Source organism: Lissotriton vulgaris, chromosome 3_1, assembly GCF_964263255.1.
Source record: "Lissotriton vulgaris chromosome 3_1, aLisVul1.2, whole genome shotgun sequence".
In the NCBI taxonomy this organism is placed as follows: Eukaryota; Metazoa; Chordata; class Amphibia; order Caudata; family Salamandridae; genus Lissotriton; species Lissotriton vulgaris.
The window spans coordinates 956,295,691-956,314,883 of NC_141689.1; the positions used below are offsets into that span (position 1 = coordinate 956,295,691).

General features: G+C 42.0%; 1 protein-coding gene across 1 annotated transcript in view; it reads left to right on the plus strand.

Annotated features, from left to right (window-relative positions):
• Positions 1–19,193, plus strand: part of RASEF (RAS and EF-hand domain containing) — a 336,005-nt gene that overhangs the window by 110,295 nt on the left and 206,517 nt on the right. The window contains exon 2 of the mRNA XM_086961323.1: positions 17,504–17,650. Coding sequence (XP_086817449.1) covers positions 17,504–17,650 — 147 coding nt within the window. The remainder of the gene's footprint in view (positions 1–17,503; positions 17,651–19,193) is intronic.

Below are 19,193 nucleotides of genomic sequence, written 5' to 3' on the forward strand. Positions count from 1 at the left end.
TTCCCCCCAAGGGATAACCACAGCGCTCTGCCAGCAATCAGGATAAGAGGGCGCCAACGAGGCGCTGGAGAGCCCAGAAAGCACCAAAACGCCCCAGAAAGGACCCCCACAGCAAGGAGGGTCCCAGCAGCTGCAGGGCATTACAGGACAAGGCTTCCAGGCCAAAACAAAGTCTCCCATCACCCCAGGCAAGGCAGAGGGTCCCAGGAAGTCCTTCAGCAGTCCAGTCATCCAGGAAAGTCCATCAGGCATCCAGGGGCTGGGCAGCGCCCGCCCCTGGTAGATTCAAGTCAGAAACAAGAACATTTTGGAAGGGGACACAGCCCCTTCTTATACACAGAAAAGTCTTTGAAGTCTTTGTGTAGGCAGTGTGAGAACCAGCTAGAACTGGTTATAGGGAAGTCCTGTCAGTATCTGGGACAGAGGTGACAGTCGCCCAGCGGGAGGTGGAGCCAGCACTGTGGTCAGGCAGGCACAGCCCTTCACTATCAGGTGCCATCTCCTCCCACTTCCCTGGCAGCAGATGCTGCCTTTCATCCATGGGCTGACTCAGACAACCTCCTGGGCTCTCCAGCCCCTGTCACCCTCAAACCAGACAGTCAATCCACAAGCAGGCCCAGGCACTCCTGACCCAGGCTCACCAGCCAATCACACGCCAGACACAAATTACACAAATATGCCAACTTCTAAAAGTGGCACTTCTAGACTAGACACAGTCATGCCGCATATATCATTATGCAGCATTCACTCTCACGAGTTCGTACATATCAAACTCGCCCCTGCACTCCCCACACATCAGGAACTACCATGGGCATACATATTCCCCATTCATTCCTATGGGAGGGCAGGTCACTCACCACACATACACAGAGAGCTCAAGCACTTTACACTGTACCACAGTGAAAAAGTGCACAGAGGTCTAAAATCACCACCACCAGGTTCCAGAAACAGGCTAGGAAAAAGCAAAAAGTCTCGGGGTGAACCTGCCTAAAGGGCCGGGTCCAACAACGTCTAAATAAAAACTTGAATTTCTAAGTCTGTTTTGCATCATCATCACAAACTTGTTCCCCAATTATTGAGGCCTTCTGTGTTTGTTTTGTCCTTTGACATGTTTTCAGCATAGTTATTTTCAATTCAAATACCCATAAAAATTTTGAATGTCTGACAAAATATCGAAAGGCAAAGAATCGAGGTACAAAAATATCAGACCAAAAATATCGATGTCAACAATATCGACATCCTATCTTCAACAATGTAAGTACAAAAATTTTGAGAAAAAATATTGATGTAAAAAATATTGTTTTTAAAAAATATATTGTTTTTTTAAATTAAACAAATAGGTAAAATAAATTAAATAATACTTAAAAATATAATAAACATAGTTACAAATATGTTATAATATTTAAAATTAATACGTAATATACATAATTTAATTAACAATTAATTAAACATATCCATGTAATGTATAATATACATACTTACTTAATAATCAGTTTTAATAATTATTTTAATAAGAGATAAATAAATAAAAATATTATAAATTACAAATTCATCTATACACATACAATATTAACATAAATACCCATTAAATAATTATACAAAACAAATTAAAAGCATTAAACTTACTTTTAATATTTTAAAAATTAATTACATATTACATTAGCTAAAACAATACAAAAAATATTAAATATCAGAGGGAATAAAATACTATTACCACTCCCAAAAAAACAACAGTAATTAAAATGTTGGATAGCGTAGGGGTAAAAATTACTATTCACACTGCAAAGAGTGCAACAGTAGGGAAAGTGTTGGATAGCGTAGGGGTACAAATGACTATTTCAACTCCAGAGAGTGCAACAGTCGGGAATATGTTGGATAGCGTAGGGGTAAAAATTACTATTCCCACTCCAGAGAGTGCAACAGTAGGGAAAGTGTTGGATAGCGTAGGGGTAACATTTACTATTCCAACTCCAGAGAGTGCAACAGTAGGGAAAGTGTTGGATAGCGTAGGGGTAAGAATTACTATTCCAACTCCAGAGAGTGCAACAGTAGGGAAAGTGTTGGATAGCATAGGGGTAAAAATTACTATTTCAAATCCAGAAAGTGCAACAGTGAGGAAAGTGTTGGATAGCGTAGGAGTAAAAATTACTATTCCAACTCCAAAGAGTGCAACAGTAGGGAAAGTGTTGGATAGCGTAGGGGTAAAAATTACTATTCTCACTCCAGAGAGTGCAACAGTAGGGAAAGTCTTGGATAGCGTAGAAGTTAAAAATAACATACTTATTAATAAATTGATATTTTAAAATATTAAAAAAATAATTATTAAATAAATCAGAACTATTTACAAATACCAATAAATAATTATTAACAACATAATTCCCAATAAATAATTAAGTAACAACAAATTAATAATGAATACCAATTAATAATAATTAATAAATATTAATTTCTAATTAATAAACATTGAACAATAAAATATTTCTTATAACAAAAGCATTTTAATTATTAAAAAGTAATTACCAATTAACTAATAGTGAACAATTAAATCATTTGTTAGACCAAAAATATAAATTATCAAACAATACGTGCCAATTAATAATTACTTATTAATATATAAATACAAAATATCAATAAACATTAATTAGCAATATTTAATTACCAATTATTGAACACAATACATTAATTTTCATAACCAAAACATTATACTTTAAAGAATTACCAATTAATAATTAATATCCAATAAATTAATTATCAATACCCAACTATAAATGTAGTACGTACTTAATTACATATCAATTACTTTACACACTATTCCGCTATAAACGCAGAACGAACTCCAATACCAAAATAATACACTTAACATAATTATCAATTAATCAAATAATTAAAATTAATTACCAATTAATACAAATTAATTACCAATTATTAATTAATTAACAATAATATATTTAGCAAAAACAATGAATGAAAATAAATTATTACTTAATTACATTCAAATTACTTCCCACCCTCTTTCCCTCTAAACTCATAACCCGCTACAGAACATAATTATCAATTAATCAATTAATTGAAATTCATTACCAATTAATGAAAATTCATTACCAATTAATTAAAATTAATTTATAATTCCTAAACTTAATAATTGATTTAGTATAATTCAATTTCTTCCCACCCTATTCCCCTATAAACACCCAACCCGCTACATTACTAAAATACATTTACTTAAATTACATTAACAAAACAATAAAATACATATTAAATACAAAATAATATACATAAAAATCATATAGAAATCGATATTAGTAACAGCGATATTACTAACATCGATATTAGTAACATCGATATTACCTACATCGATATTAACAAAATCGATATTACTTACCTTCGAAATACTGTCCCTTCGATATTAGAAATATCGATATTACTTACCTTCTATATTCTGTCCCTTCAATATTAAAACATCGATATTATTGCAGGTCGACAATAAAATATCGATATTTTCTCTGCCTTCCATAAATTTCACAATATCAAATTTTTCTGCTTAAAATTGACCATTGCTTTGTGGTCCAACCCATCAAACTCACTTCAGTTATTGCTAAACATTTATTTATATTTCATTCCTCTGGTTATTTCTGGCATGTTTATGTTGTGAACGTTCACGAGAAATCAATGGTAGTTGATATGCATATTGATGTTGAAATGTGATTACATACACTGACTTTAAAAAATAACATAAAACATGCTTCCGTGCACACATACATGGACAGAAGGCATGTGTGTTATGTGCAAGCAGGGACATGTAATGGCAGTGTGGGGGTGGGTCTTGCTGTGAAATATGAGTGTGACGGGTACGCAGACCACATCTGTCCAGATCTACGTGTCTCTTTCTCCTGCGGTGTGTGCAGCAATCACACATGCTTTGATCCCTTATATAAGAAGCAGGCTACTAAGTGGATAGATTCCTGGTGATCATGTGCTCCTGAAATGCTAGTGGGTCTCTGCAGTGCTTGGGCAAGAAGGATCCGTAGACTGGGAGACATTTCTAAAGAGACAGAGAGAGAGGTAGATAGAGCTAGGGAAAGTAAGAGACAGAAATATGAACACATGAAGATACACCAAACAGCTAAGTGGTAAGACCCAAGCAGCTCTTAGCCAGGAGGCCAATGCATTTGAATTACTGCACGGTTAAAAGTCTGTAATATTGGGAAAACTAGTCCCTGGAGCATCTGGGTGCATGATTCAACACAAAGATATGTGCCTGACTCCAGTTTTTACCTCCATACTGATTACCTTCATATGTCTCATTTCAATCTGAAGCCTTTTCTTTATCTTCCATATTGTGTCAATCTCTTGAATATGTCCGTAAACAAGGTCTATAATCTCCTGTTATTTCACCTTCATGACTGCTACTGTAAAGGTGCGGAACCCACATTTTAGAGCTGGTCGTGGTGTTCTAGGATGAAATTCATGAGGATCCCAGTAATAGCTAAAATTCCTGTTCATCCATCTTGCACGTATTTAGGCATTACATACAAGGGACATGCTTATGGTATACTGTGGTAGATGGTAGATTGCCTTAGCTGTTGGTTAGTGCTATTTGGTAGCACTGGAGTGATTGTAGCTTGGCTTATGTGTGATACCTCCTGCCTGCTGATCTTTTGTAGTAGATGCCACATATGAGACATGTTGTTCTTGCCTTGTGCAATTAGTTCTCGTGCATCCTTACTGTAAAAATATATGGATGGTCTGTATAGGGATAAACGTTATTATTCAGGATTTATATAACTTTCCTTTATTTTACAGCGGATGTGTCAATTTTTGTTGTAGATTGAGCTTTTGTGGAAACTTGCTTTCTTACTCATGCAATAACATAAGTGTGCACTTCTGCACTGAAAAACATTGTGTACATTTTTCTTTGTAAATAGGTTCCTCCAAATGTTATTTTGTTTATGATGTCAGCATTGATAACAATCTCAACTATTTTCAATTTGACCATATTTATACCATTATAATGATAATAAATTTGAGCAAGAGAGCAGTTGAACATTTGAGACTCAACTTCCCTTGTCAGTTTTGCTCAAATATCAGACACCAGTGCGTACCACGTTTCAAAGATTTGACAAAAGACAGTAGGTCATCTAAAGTCCACTGAAAGCCTTCCTCATGAGGAGATGCTCTCCTTTGCGAGAATTGTACTCACGACAAAACGTTATCAGGCCACTAAAACATAACATTTGAGGCCATGCCTACAGACACACATACCACGTAGACATTAGGTTATTTCCATGTTAGCACAGGGGGGAATTGCACCTCCTTAGTTCCCAAGATGAACTGGTGCCCAGTTCAAGACACTCCTATTTGATAAATTACCCCTTACCCCTCATGAAGCAGCAGCATCTTCAGAAACATGCATATGTAGTTCCATCTTCTGCAACTTCATCAGGATACCCAAGGTTATATGTTTTCTCACCCACAGTCAGTCAATTCCTTATGCTCAGTGTTCAGCCCAAATTTACTCACTCTGTGGACTTTGAGACTAATTAGCTGGATACTCCTCCACCTTTAGACTTTTGCAGCTATAGTGTTGGCTAGTGAGGTGCACTTTAATGGTTGAGTGGCTCACTCTGGAATCTGGAGGCCTGAATTTGAAATTCAGCTTCTTTGCTAACACTAGATTACATATATTTATTTGCGTTTCATTTTGATGAACTATATTTCATAGAAAGATTGGAAACTGAACTTCTTAACATTAAACATGTTACTGTCCCGAAAACCGGACTGTCTTGTTAAAGCATCGTGAAGCTAAAAAGATTCATGTATAGGCATGTCTCTTCTACCCTCTGGGCCCGGTGCAAATATCAACAGTTGACTAACATCCCTCCTTGAACAATCAATGGCAGCTGCCAAAAAACCGAGGTTATTGGGACGGGTGGAGGGAACGTGGAAGGGTTCACCTTGGAGGGGTCGCGCAGGGGTGAGGGGAGTTAGAAATGCTATATATATATATATATATATATATGAGCAGGCTAGAAAGATGCTCTGCTTAGTCCAGAGAGTCTGTGGGGTTCTCCAGCTGCAGCTAAGTGCGCATGTGTGAAACCTAGACCTCAGATCCAGGCCAGCACTCTCGCCAGCAGCTCTGCTCTCAGCGCTGCATCAGCTCAACACAAGAGTCCTCCCGTCATAGTGTTTGCGCCAGCAGCTCTTCACAACCCAGAGACGTTTGAGTCCCAGCCCGCCTGGTGCCCTCATTGCCTCCTTCTCACATACTTTGCCTGAGTATTGATTAATTATCTTCACTGCAATGTCTGCCATTCTTTATTTTTTGCGGTAGCTTTTTAATTTGAATACAGCCTCCCCGCCGCTGCTACCCCTGCGGCCCTGCCCCTGACACAGCCCCCATTCCTGCCTCCCACCTCCAGTCCCGCACCCCTCCCCTACTTAATGGCGCAGCGAGGCACCTAAGGCAAGCCCGTCTGCGCCCGTCCGTGACCCGACCGTGACCAGCAAACCCTGGATCAACGACCTTCCACCGCTATGACAAGGACACCTTCCTCGCACAGAACCCCAGAAGTCTCAGGGACTGCCTCCAGGCCTTGCCGGCCTCAACTCATGGACACTTCTCCTGCCACCACTGCTGTCAGACTTTTTCCTCAGCTCCGTCTCCCAGAACCACAGACACCGGCTACAATGACACCCTAGGATGCATCCTCCTCAATGTGTGCTCCTTACATAAACACGCAATGGAAATCTGGAGCCTACTCGACTCTCTCTCGCCCGACATAGCCTTCTTTACTGAGAGCTGGACCAATGCTGCGTCTGCCCCAACCACTCAGGAGGGGACCTCGCTATCGCCCACAAGAGCACCCTCCGCTTGACCACCTCCAGCGAAACCTTCCCTGCCGCCAAACACCTGCACTTCCAGATCCGGACCAGCCCCAACACCACTCTCTGAGGAACCCTTGTCTACAGACCCCCCGGACCCTGGACGCCCTTCGTCACTACCATCACCAACTTCATCACACCCCACGCCATCGCATCAAAGAACTACATACTCATCAGAGACCTCAACATCCACCTCAACAATCCCAGCGACCCCAATTTCACCGCCCTCGGGGACAACCTGCCCAACATCGGACTCAAACAACTCATCACAACGCCCACAAACAGAGCAGGACACACCCTCGACCCCATCTTCGCTGCAGGCAACAGCGTCCGCTTCAAGTGCACAAAGCAAACACCTTGGACCGACCACCACTGCGTTCATTTCACAGTCGACAAACACAAGGCACAGAAACCACCCCCCCTGCCCACCCCGAAGGAACTGGAGCAACTGAACTCCACCCTCACGTGAGAAAACCCCACCTGGGCATACAACACTAACACCCCAGCCAGAGGACTCCACACCTAAATCTCCAACTGTGCAGATGAACTTACCCGCTATGCAACACCGGCAAACAATACCCCAGGAAAGCTGCCTGGTTCACCACAGATCTCCAAGAAGCAAGACACACCTGCAGATGCCTGGAGGAACACCAAAATAACAGACAACTACTCCACCTACAAGGATGCCACGACAAACTACCACAACCATATCAGAACAAAAAAAAGGAACTTCATCCACAATTAAATCCTCAACAACCCCATAAACTCCAAGGAACTCTTCACTGTCATTCAGGAATTCACCAGTCCAAACAGCGAAGCCAACGACATCACCCCACCCCAAGACCTCTGCGACAAGCTCGGGACATACTTCCACCTCAAGATCAGAACACTCTCCGACAACTTCATCGACCATCTACAAGATGCTACAGCCAGCCTCCCGCCCGCCGGAGACACCAGCCAACCCACCATCACCTACTGGACTCCAATCACGACCATGAAAAGCATGAACTCTGGAGCCCCCACCGACCCCTGCCCCCACACATCTACCACAGAGCCGCCGATACCATTGCGCCAGAACAACAACGGACCATCAACACCACCTTCACAATAGGCACTTCAAAGACAGCGGGAAGTGCGCAGAAGTCAGGCCCCTGCTCAAGAAGCCCACAGCTGACCCCATCAACCTCAAGAACTACCGGCCTATCTCACTCCTCCCCTTCACAGCCAAGGTAGCAGAGAAAGCTGTCAACAGTGAACTGACATGGTTCATCAAAGAGAACGCCATCCTCGACCCATCACAATCTGTATTCCAGAGCAACCACAGCACCAAGACTGCCTTACTCGCTGCAACAGACAACATCTGCAGCCTTCTGGACCAAGGCCACTCTTCATCCCTCATCCTCTGCGACCTGTCTGCAGCTTTTGACACTGTCTCTCAACGCACTCTAGTCACCAGACTACACAAAGCCGGCATACAAGTGACTGCCCTGGATTGGATATGATCGTTCCTCACCAGAAATGCCAAAGAATCAGTCTGCCACCCTTCCTCTCCGCCCCCATGGACATCACCTGCGGAGTCCCTCAGGGGTCATCACTGAGCCTGACACTCTTCAACATCTACATGGCCCCCCTCACAGCCATCATCTGACAACACGACCTCAACATCGTATCCTACACCTATGACACCCAGAACCACCCCTTCAGCATGGGACAACACCTGGTGGCCCACTGACCTCAAAAGCCCAGCCACCCCCACAGACCATGCCAAAAACCTTGGCATCGTACTCGATTCATCATTCAGCATGAACCGACAGGTCAACGCCGTTACCTCCAGCTGCATCAACACCCTCTGCATCTTTGAAAGACCTTCAAATGGATCCCCCCCCGGAGTCTAGGAAGACAGTTACCCACACACTCATCATCAGCAGACTAGACTATGGAAACGCTCCGTACGTCTGCATCAACAAGTCCCTTCTCCGCAAACTTCAGACAATACAGAACACCGCAACTAGACTTGTCCTCAACATCCACGAAACAAACACATCAGTCAACACCTGTGGAGACTACATTGGCTTCCCGTGGAGAAGAGAATCACCTTCAAAATCCCTCAAGACCTGGCTCTGTTGCTGATGGGAGGTGCACTCCCCGTGCCTTGAGACCCTCACGGATGAGTAGTGAGCTTACGATTTCCTGATTGATTGATTGTTTTTTGGTCAGCCTGAGACAGCTGACCAGACACATGAGCACTGCCCGGCCCCTCCTTACAGCACTGTCTGATGCAAAATAAAATGATTCAAGGACATAGTTTTCTTTTACATTTGGTGCACTGGGATGCACTCTTTGTAGAAATAAAATCAGCCCTAAGTGTACGAAATGGAGGCACCAAAGTACAGGATAGCCTTTCTCTGGGAACCCCGCAAAGTATTAAATCAATAGACCAAATTCACACAAAACCCAGTCTTTCAAGGGCGTTGAAGGCAAGAAGGAAAGGCATTAAACCCCCCAAACTCAGGGAATAACAGCTCTGCGTGCAGCTCACAGGAAGAAAGTCTGAGAAATACGCTCAAAAGAAAATCGAGGCAGAATGAGAATTTTGTTTTACCTTTCTCAAAGAAAGGGGACACATTCAACTTTGGAGATATATTAAGCAATTCACTTACACTGATCAGATAAAAGAAAATGGAGTGGCAGCCTTGGAGTTGGTTAAACATGCAACTCAGCTGTACTCAACCCAAGAGGATATCACTCAACCTTACTCCCATCAAAAGATAAAGTCATTAAAACTTATAACATTACAGTGGCAGAGGTAACCACCCTGATAAAAAATATGAGGTCAGATGGTGCTTCAGGACCCAACGGAGTTCACGCATCCGTGTTCAAAGCTTCACAGGGTTTCTGGGCAGAACAGTTAACAACACTTTTTAAGCACACCTTTGCCACTTCTACTTTTCCACCATCGTGGAATGGCTAAATACTTTCCCCAATTTCCAAAAAAGGGGACAGCACAAAACCCGCAAATTACCAGCTTATTTCTTTATTAGATGTTGAAGCTAAAGCATATGCAGAATACTTTTGAAAGAACTGGAAGCCTGGGCAACAGACACTAACGTTCTACCCTTTTTTTCATACAGGATTTAGGGTCCAGAGCTCTACCACAGATAACATCCTAGTACTGGGCCACCTATCTAACCGCGCTACCCAGACAGCTCAGTTACCACTTTTTTGCTGCTTTGTGGACTATAGTGCAGCTTTGATAGGGTTGATCGTGGGATGCTGTGGGAAAAACTGCATTCGTGGGGAATTCTCAACAGCTGCTAAAGGCCATAATTTCTCTATATCAGGGGACCTGGGTCCGTATTAAAATCAGTCAAACACTAGTTACCGCAGAGGTGCCAACCAACAACGGTCTAAAACAAGGGTGTGTATTTGCCCCTATACTTTTTAATCTGTACACAGCCCACCTGGGGAAAGCCCTGGAGGGGGCAAGTCTACTGCCCCCAAGACTGGGGAATACGCAGCTTCAAATACTCCTGTATAAGAACTACATCATAATGATGGACCACACGAGATCTGGCTTACAGAAGGCCCTGAAAGCTTTGCACGGATATAATCAACAGAACAAACTCCTGATGAATCAGGAGAAGACTAGGATACTCATATTTGGGAAGTACCCTCGTAAGAAGACCATACATTGTCGACTTGGGGCCCTGCAAATTAAAACAAGTATGGGCTACAACTAGTTGAGTTTCTGGCTATCGGAAGGGGCAAAACCTACAGCCCACCTGAAACATCTGAGAAGGAAAGCGGCTGGCATAATTTTTTCTTTAAAAAGCCTTAACCAGCGACTTCACAGTCCAACTGCCGAACCCATTTTGAAAGTTCTTAAGGCAAAACGAATGCCCTCTCTTACTTATGGCCATTTAGTTTTTCCCGGTGCCTTCAATAAGTTCCTTGCGAACCATCACATTTTGGCTTACAAAAAGGACCTAGCTCTCCCTAGACAGGCCAGGAGAGCAAGAGTAAGGCTGGAGCTGGGTCTCACCAGTCCAGACATTACTTGCTCAGGTGATTTAATAAAATACTGTATCAGGACCAAGCGAGCACCAGAAATGTCATTAAAAAGACAAATTAAAACGCTCTTCGAAGAGTAGGGTTCCCTTTGGCAGGTTCACTTGGCAGCAGGCACTAGATTATTGGACATTAACATCCAAAATCTGCAAAATCCTAGCATCCCACTAACAGCCTGGAGGAAAACAATGAATACTCAGGCCAAGAGAATATCTTTTGAAAAGGACCTGGGAAGCCTGCCTCACCAATTCAATCTTTCTTCACTGGACTCCTCATACCTCATGGGGAAACCGCAGCCCTATCTGGAGTAAGCTCTGACAGTCCTGGCTCGGGGAATAATCACTTATATGAGACTTCTTGCGCTGCTATCACAGATTTTAACCCAACTTGGGCCCGGCAGGACAATTCAGTAGCTTACCGACTCTGCAACTACCATCGCGAATCCTGGCTCCATCTGTTGTGCTGTTGCCCAAAGTTAGTCAGTGAGCAGCAGCGCTTGGTTCTCCCCATCTGTAGGTTGCTTGGCCTACAAAGTTGTAGGGAAGTTTCCGACCTGTGCTAAAAAACCTCAAATTGCGGCCCGACTAGGGAATTTCACAGACGCAATCTGCGGCACACTGAAACTGAAAACTGAGTCATAACAGCACTCAGTTGGCCATCAAGCAATATGATAAAACTTTCCTTAAGTCCAATGTACAACACCTTACTGCTAGATAGGACAATATTTCTAGTAATAGTCCTTTTTATTATTTTAAATCTTTTTAAATGTCTTTTCTTTCTTAACTAACTGTGTCTGATTTTAAATACGTTTTTGTTTCTTTGATAGAATATTGTAGCAATTTAAATTAATTGAACAATAAGGTTTCATTCTGTAGTGAAGGAGGTCCACTCAGGAAGGTTGTAATTCAGGATGCTTTATTCATAAAGACAACAGGTTGTAAGGTACAGGATATCATGTTGATAAGTGGTAGATTAGAGCCCCACCAGGAGCTGCCTGTCAGCTGCTCAGCCCATGACCAACTGTCACTGCCTCACTCAGTCCCAACATTCTGAGGCATCATCAGACTCCAACATTCTAATGAGACAGAGCACAGGCACTGGCAGAGCAGGGCTGGTAAAACACCTTACAGTGTAATATGCAGGATACTACACATTCTTATTTTACATTTGTTGGCTCTAAGCGAGGCAGTGAGGTGACGCTCCTCCACAGTTGCAAACAATCCACACCCACCAGCTCCACGACATGGTACCTGGTCATGCCACATAGAAACCCCCAAAATACATTGCGAAAATAACCCCATCCTGTTCTGGTATTGAAAGCAGTGAGGTATGACCACGGTGCTGATAATGACATCAAGGTCTTTCTGGGAGCCCAATGATCAGTGGACCGTAATGATTGCTTTATGTTTTTGTCTTAACAGTGCATGTTTTAGTTAATCTGTCTGTTGTTGTCTTTCTTGATTTTCTCTTTTTTATTGTGCATCTGATAGTATTACTAGATTATGTTCTGATGACAGCCATAGAATTATACACGTGAATATATTTAATTTACATTTGATTACATAACGTTATCTTAGTCGCATTGTATCTACTCGATTTGAAGGAGTTTCTATTTTATAATAATACTGGATCTAAAGCATGTGAGTGCAGGCAAACTGTTTCAAATATTGGTGATCTAATTATTTTAATTTGATGACACTCCACATTTGTTTTAATTTCCCATTTCTAATACCTGCACATTTTAAGTGAAAGCTTTTTGAATCTCACACAAATGCAAATGCATCTTGCTATTTTTGGATTTCCTTATCACTGGTCTGGAATTAGTTTGGGTGCCAGCACGATTCTTAAAATTAGAACACGTTGGCAGACAACTGAGGTAGTGAAATCGGCAGCCAATTCAATCATTCCCTTAAATGAAAGTGGTATCTGCCATCATCCCCGCACACATTTCAAATTCATTCTCAAATTGCATTTATTATTGTATGTTAAAGGTAACACATTTAACTGTAATTCAGGCCAAATCTATGAACAGTTGAAAGGTATAAATAATGATAGGGAAAGATACTCACCAAGCAGCCGCAGCACCATAGCCACCAGCCTAAAACTGAGCTGCAATTTTGGAAAAGTCATCAGTCATATATCGTGCCATTAAAACTAGAATACACATGCATGGTCTAACCCCTGCCAACACTGACAACTTTCACCATAGGAGAAAGCCCTCCCTTTTAAATATAGAACACGTTTTTCTATTTCTTGGTGGGTCTGGTTTGAAGGAGAATTAGAAAATTGACCACACCATAAAATGTTGGAGCATGCATTGGTTGTACTTCACAGACTGCGGCATGGTGAGGTGTGTCTCCTTTTGGTTGGTGGATCACAGCAGCAAATGACGTAGGCAATAGGACTGGTTAGCCTGTGGGATGGACCTATGATGCTATTTGATTTCTGAACAAAGATAGTCACCGTGAAATTCAATACAACCAATTTGTTAGCAGAATCAGAGATGGCTGATAGTGGTCACTTGTCGTGAACTCTTCTTCCAAGTTACAGGTCACGTCTAGATTCTTGTGTGAAAAGCTATACCTCCCGTCTAAATACATATATTGAATTCAACTATTCTTTAGATGTGCGCTTAGCAATAACACTATATATAATGTTAATTAAAAAAAGAGTATTTTTGATTGATTATGTACTTTTAACTGATGTTTTATGATTCATTATATAGAACTGCTTTTAGGGGAAAAGTATTGACAATTCTTGAATACTTTTATGCTTTTTAAAACTATTTTATGTAAAGGATGCTTGTATTTCAATTTCCATGAGACATTGTCTTGGACATAATACAAATAATATTAACAATAACAACAACAACAATAATAATAATATTAATACTAGAAATAATCAATATCAAGGTCTTTTACAGTCCATACGTAAGGAGACGTTGTGTCCTCTATGCCTATGACAGATATTGAATTGGACCCAACTCTTAATCACGTTTGTTTAGGATTAAACACCTACCTCCATAGACGTAACAAGCATTGGCAATGCAATCGGTCTCGCCTTTAGGACCTTATATGTATCTAGCTATGCAGCACATTAGCCTGGGTGCTGAAACATCTACTGTTCGTTGACATGGTGGAAAGTAAGCACCAAACTGTGTGACACGCCAGGTATGGGAACACATGGAGAGAAATATAGCCTTTCAGCAGGAAATGGTATAGTCAAAAGCTCTGTTTTTTTAAAATAGAAAATCAGGGCCTTCGGTGGTTATATCCCTGAAAATGCAAGATTTATAATGTTTTCATTGTCTACGGCTGCTCATGGAAGACAATTTCTATGGGCTGGAATCTAGAGAATGCTAAAATGATTATGGTATTTTACTGACCTCTGCTGGTCGTTTTCTACCAAGAAATTTAAATGGCAGCCGTTGCCAGAATTTTTTTTTTTTTTTTAACCCTTTCAACGCTGATGACGAGCTCAGCTCGTCATCACCCACGGGTGTCGTGTGCTGATGACGAGCTGAGCTCGTCATGATAACAGCAAAATGGCAATTCCCAGCACAGGACGGGAAAACTGCCAGCAGCCATGTGGTTAAAGTCCTTCAGCAGAAAGCAATTCTGGTATTTTCCTGACCTCTACTGGTCCTTTTTATTATGACAGTTATATAGGAGTAGTTGAACAGAAAAATAAGTCATTAAGCGGAAGCAGACAAGTCCTAGGGCTGATCTCCAGAGCCCCCAAAGTACATACAAATATAAGTATATACTAATATACAAGTATATACAAAAGTATATAAAAGAGGTCTCTAATGCTCAACCTAACAATGACCTTATTTTTATAAAGCTATCCCTTGGCCTTAACTTTTCATAAACCTTCCCTTAGTTCTTTTTCTTTGTGGGCTTCAAGGACTGAAATGGAGTATTTGTGTAGAGATGGAGAGAGGCATCAGTAATCACCATTCAACGTTCTTCCTTTGCTTTGCCTAGAAAGGGGTGAAAAGGTAGTTTTGGGTGGAAAGGTTGCAAGCTTTTATAATTTAATTAGTTAGTTTTATTTGCCATAAAAAGGGTTTCTTGACATTATATTGAATGTTTAATGGATCTGCATTTGTTATCTTTTGCTGATCTGAGGCTTATGTGAGCTATCACTCCCCCTCCTCGTGTTCCACACTTGGCTCAATTGGTTTGCTCATGCATGCACTGTGTCACTGGGTTTTGGAGAAAGTATTAAAAATATAGACAGACAGATGCACAAAACTCAGCAAATGCAAAATAAAGACCCTGCTGTGCAAGAGATAGCGGGAACCCGTGATAGTCATCATGTTGCGTTTTTTAGTAAAACAGATTTTTTTCTAGAATATTTTGGAAAGACAGCAAAGGATTTCAAATTCAAATTTTGTGCAGAAATTATGTCAGCACTTAGCTGTTCTGTGTTGCACAAAACACTCTGAACAGGAGATTAAAGGTAAGTTTTAAAGAAATTGTAAATCTATGCCCATAGTCTTATTCTGTGTGTGTGTGTGTCGTGCCTGCATGTGTGAGTCTATATGTGTGTGTGGGCGTATGCACGTGTGTGTGTACATTTACATTTTAGAATTCATAAAGGCTCCCATAAGTACTCTTGGAAAGCTGTAAGTGCCACACATTTCTTTCAGTAATCCTGGGAAACGTTTGTAATCCTTAGTCCCTCACATGCGCAGCGAGTTTTGCATGCGTAACTATATGTATTGCATGCACTCATGACATGTATGAGTGTAATTACCCTACTCTTTCCCACCTTGGAAACGCATTCCCTCTTTCCCCTGAGCAAAGTAAATCTCCAACAGTTTTCAGTATGGCAATGGGCCAAAGAACTTTGCGAACACCACCCAACAAGTACTTTTGTTGGTGTTTCCAAACTTTAAGGACAATCCTAACTGGGAGCACCCACTCTCTGAACCTTGTAAAATATGTACTCACATACAAATATATTTGGGAGCAAAACTTTCTCTGAGTGCAAAACAAAGTTTTGTGAATGAAAAAAACGATGGGCCTCATTAGGATGGTGGGCGGACTTTGTCCGCCCGCCATCCCCGTGGTAATATGGACCGCCCTCCCTAAGGGCGGGGGTCCCGTCACCAGTATTAGGATGCGCCCGCCACAGTGGCGGGCGCATCCTGCATTCATACCATTGTGGCGGGCAGTGCACTCAGCACCGCCCGCTACAATGGCAGGAAAGCATGCTGTGCATGAAACTGCTGGGGGGTACCATAGGTACCCCCCATGTGCACACCCCCCGGAGTCCCTGGGGGCCCACAACAGGCCCCTGCAGGGATTCTCCGCATGCCTTTCCGTGGCGGCGCATTCAGAGAAGCCCATCCTAATATGGCTAGCGGTGTCTGATAGACACCGCCACCATATTATTCCGTTTCCGCCCCAGCCACAAGGCGACCGGGGCGGAAAAGCGGCGGACGGTCTTTCCGTCCGCCGAGGTCCCCCCCGCCATCCTAATATGGCGGGGGGTCTTTAGTGCAACGATGTCGGGTGGATTGCCCCCGTCAGGCTGGCGGTGGCTACCGCCAGCCTGGCGGGGGCAATCCGCCCGACATCGTAATGGGCCCCTAAGTTTGTGTTTGTAGCTGAACCTCCAGAAATAGGTGTGAGACTCAGCCCCTGAGTGACTGCTCTGTATCGCTGCATTGACTACTGCTTTTTATAAGCTCTCAGTGATACATGTGTATCGTGGTGACATCAAAAAATAAGAAGCACTCACATGTTGAGGATATCTACTCAGATTAGAAAGAACAATCATTTTTTCAGAGTTTGCTCTTGCAGGGCCATGTGTAGTAGCTCTTGAAGGATATGCATCATGACCAGTGCTTAACTTGTGACAATGGTTGCAGGTGATTGGCACCTGTGCTCATTTGTGGGGGCTGTGCCTTATTGTTAATAATCCGACTTTAATCATATTTTGACTAGAACAGGAAAGAGAATATCAGGGAAATTAAAAAGATGGGAGAGAACACAGAAAACGGTAAAAACAGCGACCAAAAATAAAATTCAAGCGTGAGATCTAGAAACAGGAGGGCTTATTTACAAGCCCCTTGCACCGCTGGTGCATCACTTTTTCCCATATTAAAAGTGCTGCTCAAGGGACTTGTAAATAAGCCCCAGGATTTGTTAGGTGGAGGAAGGAAGAAGCCGGATATGGAATCAAATCTGATGTGTTTGGCAACCTGGGCATTGGGCGGTGCCAGGCAGAGATGAACTGCAAAGAAAACATTTGGGCTCATGCCTGCATTTTTTCCATGCATTATTTTTTTAATTGATCACTGATCCTGCCTTCCAACCTTTGGTTACTTTCAATATGATACAGCAACCTGCATTCTTTACTAAGGGGGCAAATTGACAGTTTTTAAGTAAGGTGTTTTTGTCAATTATCTCTTGGGGTCAAGGAATAAACGCGAATACAATGAGGAACCAAATCAAAGCATGATCTTATCCATCCAGATCAGTAAACACATTGCTCTTATATCGGCCCTGTCTCAGTGTAATTCTTTTTTTGATTGCAGGCATGAACAAGTCAGTGTTCTGTATCAGAATATCAACATAGTTGAACCACGCCTCATCCAGCAGTATGAACGAGTGATCAAGAACTTCATTCGGGAAATCAAGCTTCAAAGCACAGAGATGGAGAACCTCGCCTTTGCCGTAAAAAGGTAAGAGTTACCAGATCCGCTCACTCAATCCATGTTACTCACCTTGCCCATTACATGTCAAAAGTGGTTTAAATTGAAGGCCATGCAGAAGGACCAGGCTCCAACTCAACCAACACCTTTAAATGAATTGATAGAGCACAATGAAGCTTGTTTCAAGCACTGCACCTCCACATATTACGAGTGAAAGTCGAAAGAAGTTGTCTATGGGAGAGTGAGACTGAAGTATGGACATAGCGGAAGTTATGATGAAAAATGGTTCACAAAGCCAACTGTATCTAGGTTCACCACACTGGACTACCACTTGCTTGGGCAGAAGAATGACATAGTTCACTTAACTGCTGCAGTGGTGCGCGTCACATGTGCACATTCCTGGGTGAGTGCCAAAAAAACAGTGCAAATGAAATCAACAGCCTCACAGTTATACATTTGTGGATATTTACAAACATCCTAAATGCACTGCCCACCTTTATGTGCATTTCCAAACGTTGACCCAGTGACCCAGGTCTAAGTGGTATAGAAACTATCAGAGAATGCACCAATAGTACCCATTTTCATTTGTGGTGTGTGAGAAGAGAAGGCATTTCATATAAATGTTTAACTGTATTCAAGAAGGGAATATATATATATTTTTAATAGTTTACCACAGTCCTATCCCTGTGCATACAGTGTCTGCAATGTGGAGACTCCATGTGGTGTTAGTGAAAAAAAAATAATGTCTGTAGTGTTTGTCAATCAAATACACTTGCAGGTGTGACTTTCGAAAATGTGTGGGAGTTTTATGAAGGATTTCACCGCATCTAAAACCCATTAGAACATTGGAATGTTGGGAGCTCCATTGCAGACAATGGAGTGCTCCCTGCTTCTACGGGCCGGTAAAGGCCCGCAGAGCAACATTTCAATGTTCTACAAAGGCTTCTCGAAGCTCCAGGGGATATATATATTCCCCCGAGCATCGAGAACCCTTTGTTTAATTTGTTAGAACATTCTGCCCTCTAGTGGCAGAATGTTCTAATGGGCTTATAGCCCTTCGTAGCAGGGCTATACCGGCAATTAAAGTCCCGCTGACTCGTTAAAGTCCCTCGCCTTCGGCTCCGACCTTTAACGATTCAGCAGGCCTTTAATAGCCGGTATAGCCCGCTACGGCAGGCTATAAGGCTATAATAATGGATGAGTATATGACATACATTCTGGCACTTATCTTTTACTTGGTAAATCGAGCTTTGTAAACTTTCACAGAGATTGAGCAAACCGCATATCAACATTTAGTTGTAAACAAATATCAGCATGTTCTGTACTTTACTATCACATTACACATACAACGGAAAACATAACAAAACGAACATTGAACTTGGAACTGGACATCATTTTATTCAGTGATATTAGTCAAATGCTAGTTTATTAAGACTCCTGCTACCATTTCAAAGCAGTCCTAAAACAACTATTTGTTTAAAGCATTCTCTGTTCAGGTCCAATCAAAATGTAATAATGGAAGGTATCTAAATACTCATTTGGTTCAACCCACCACACTCTTATGTTTAGACAC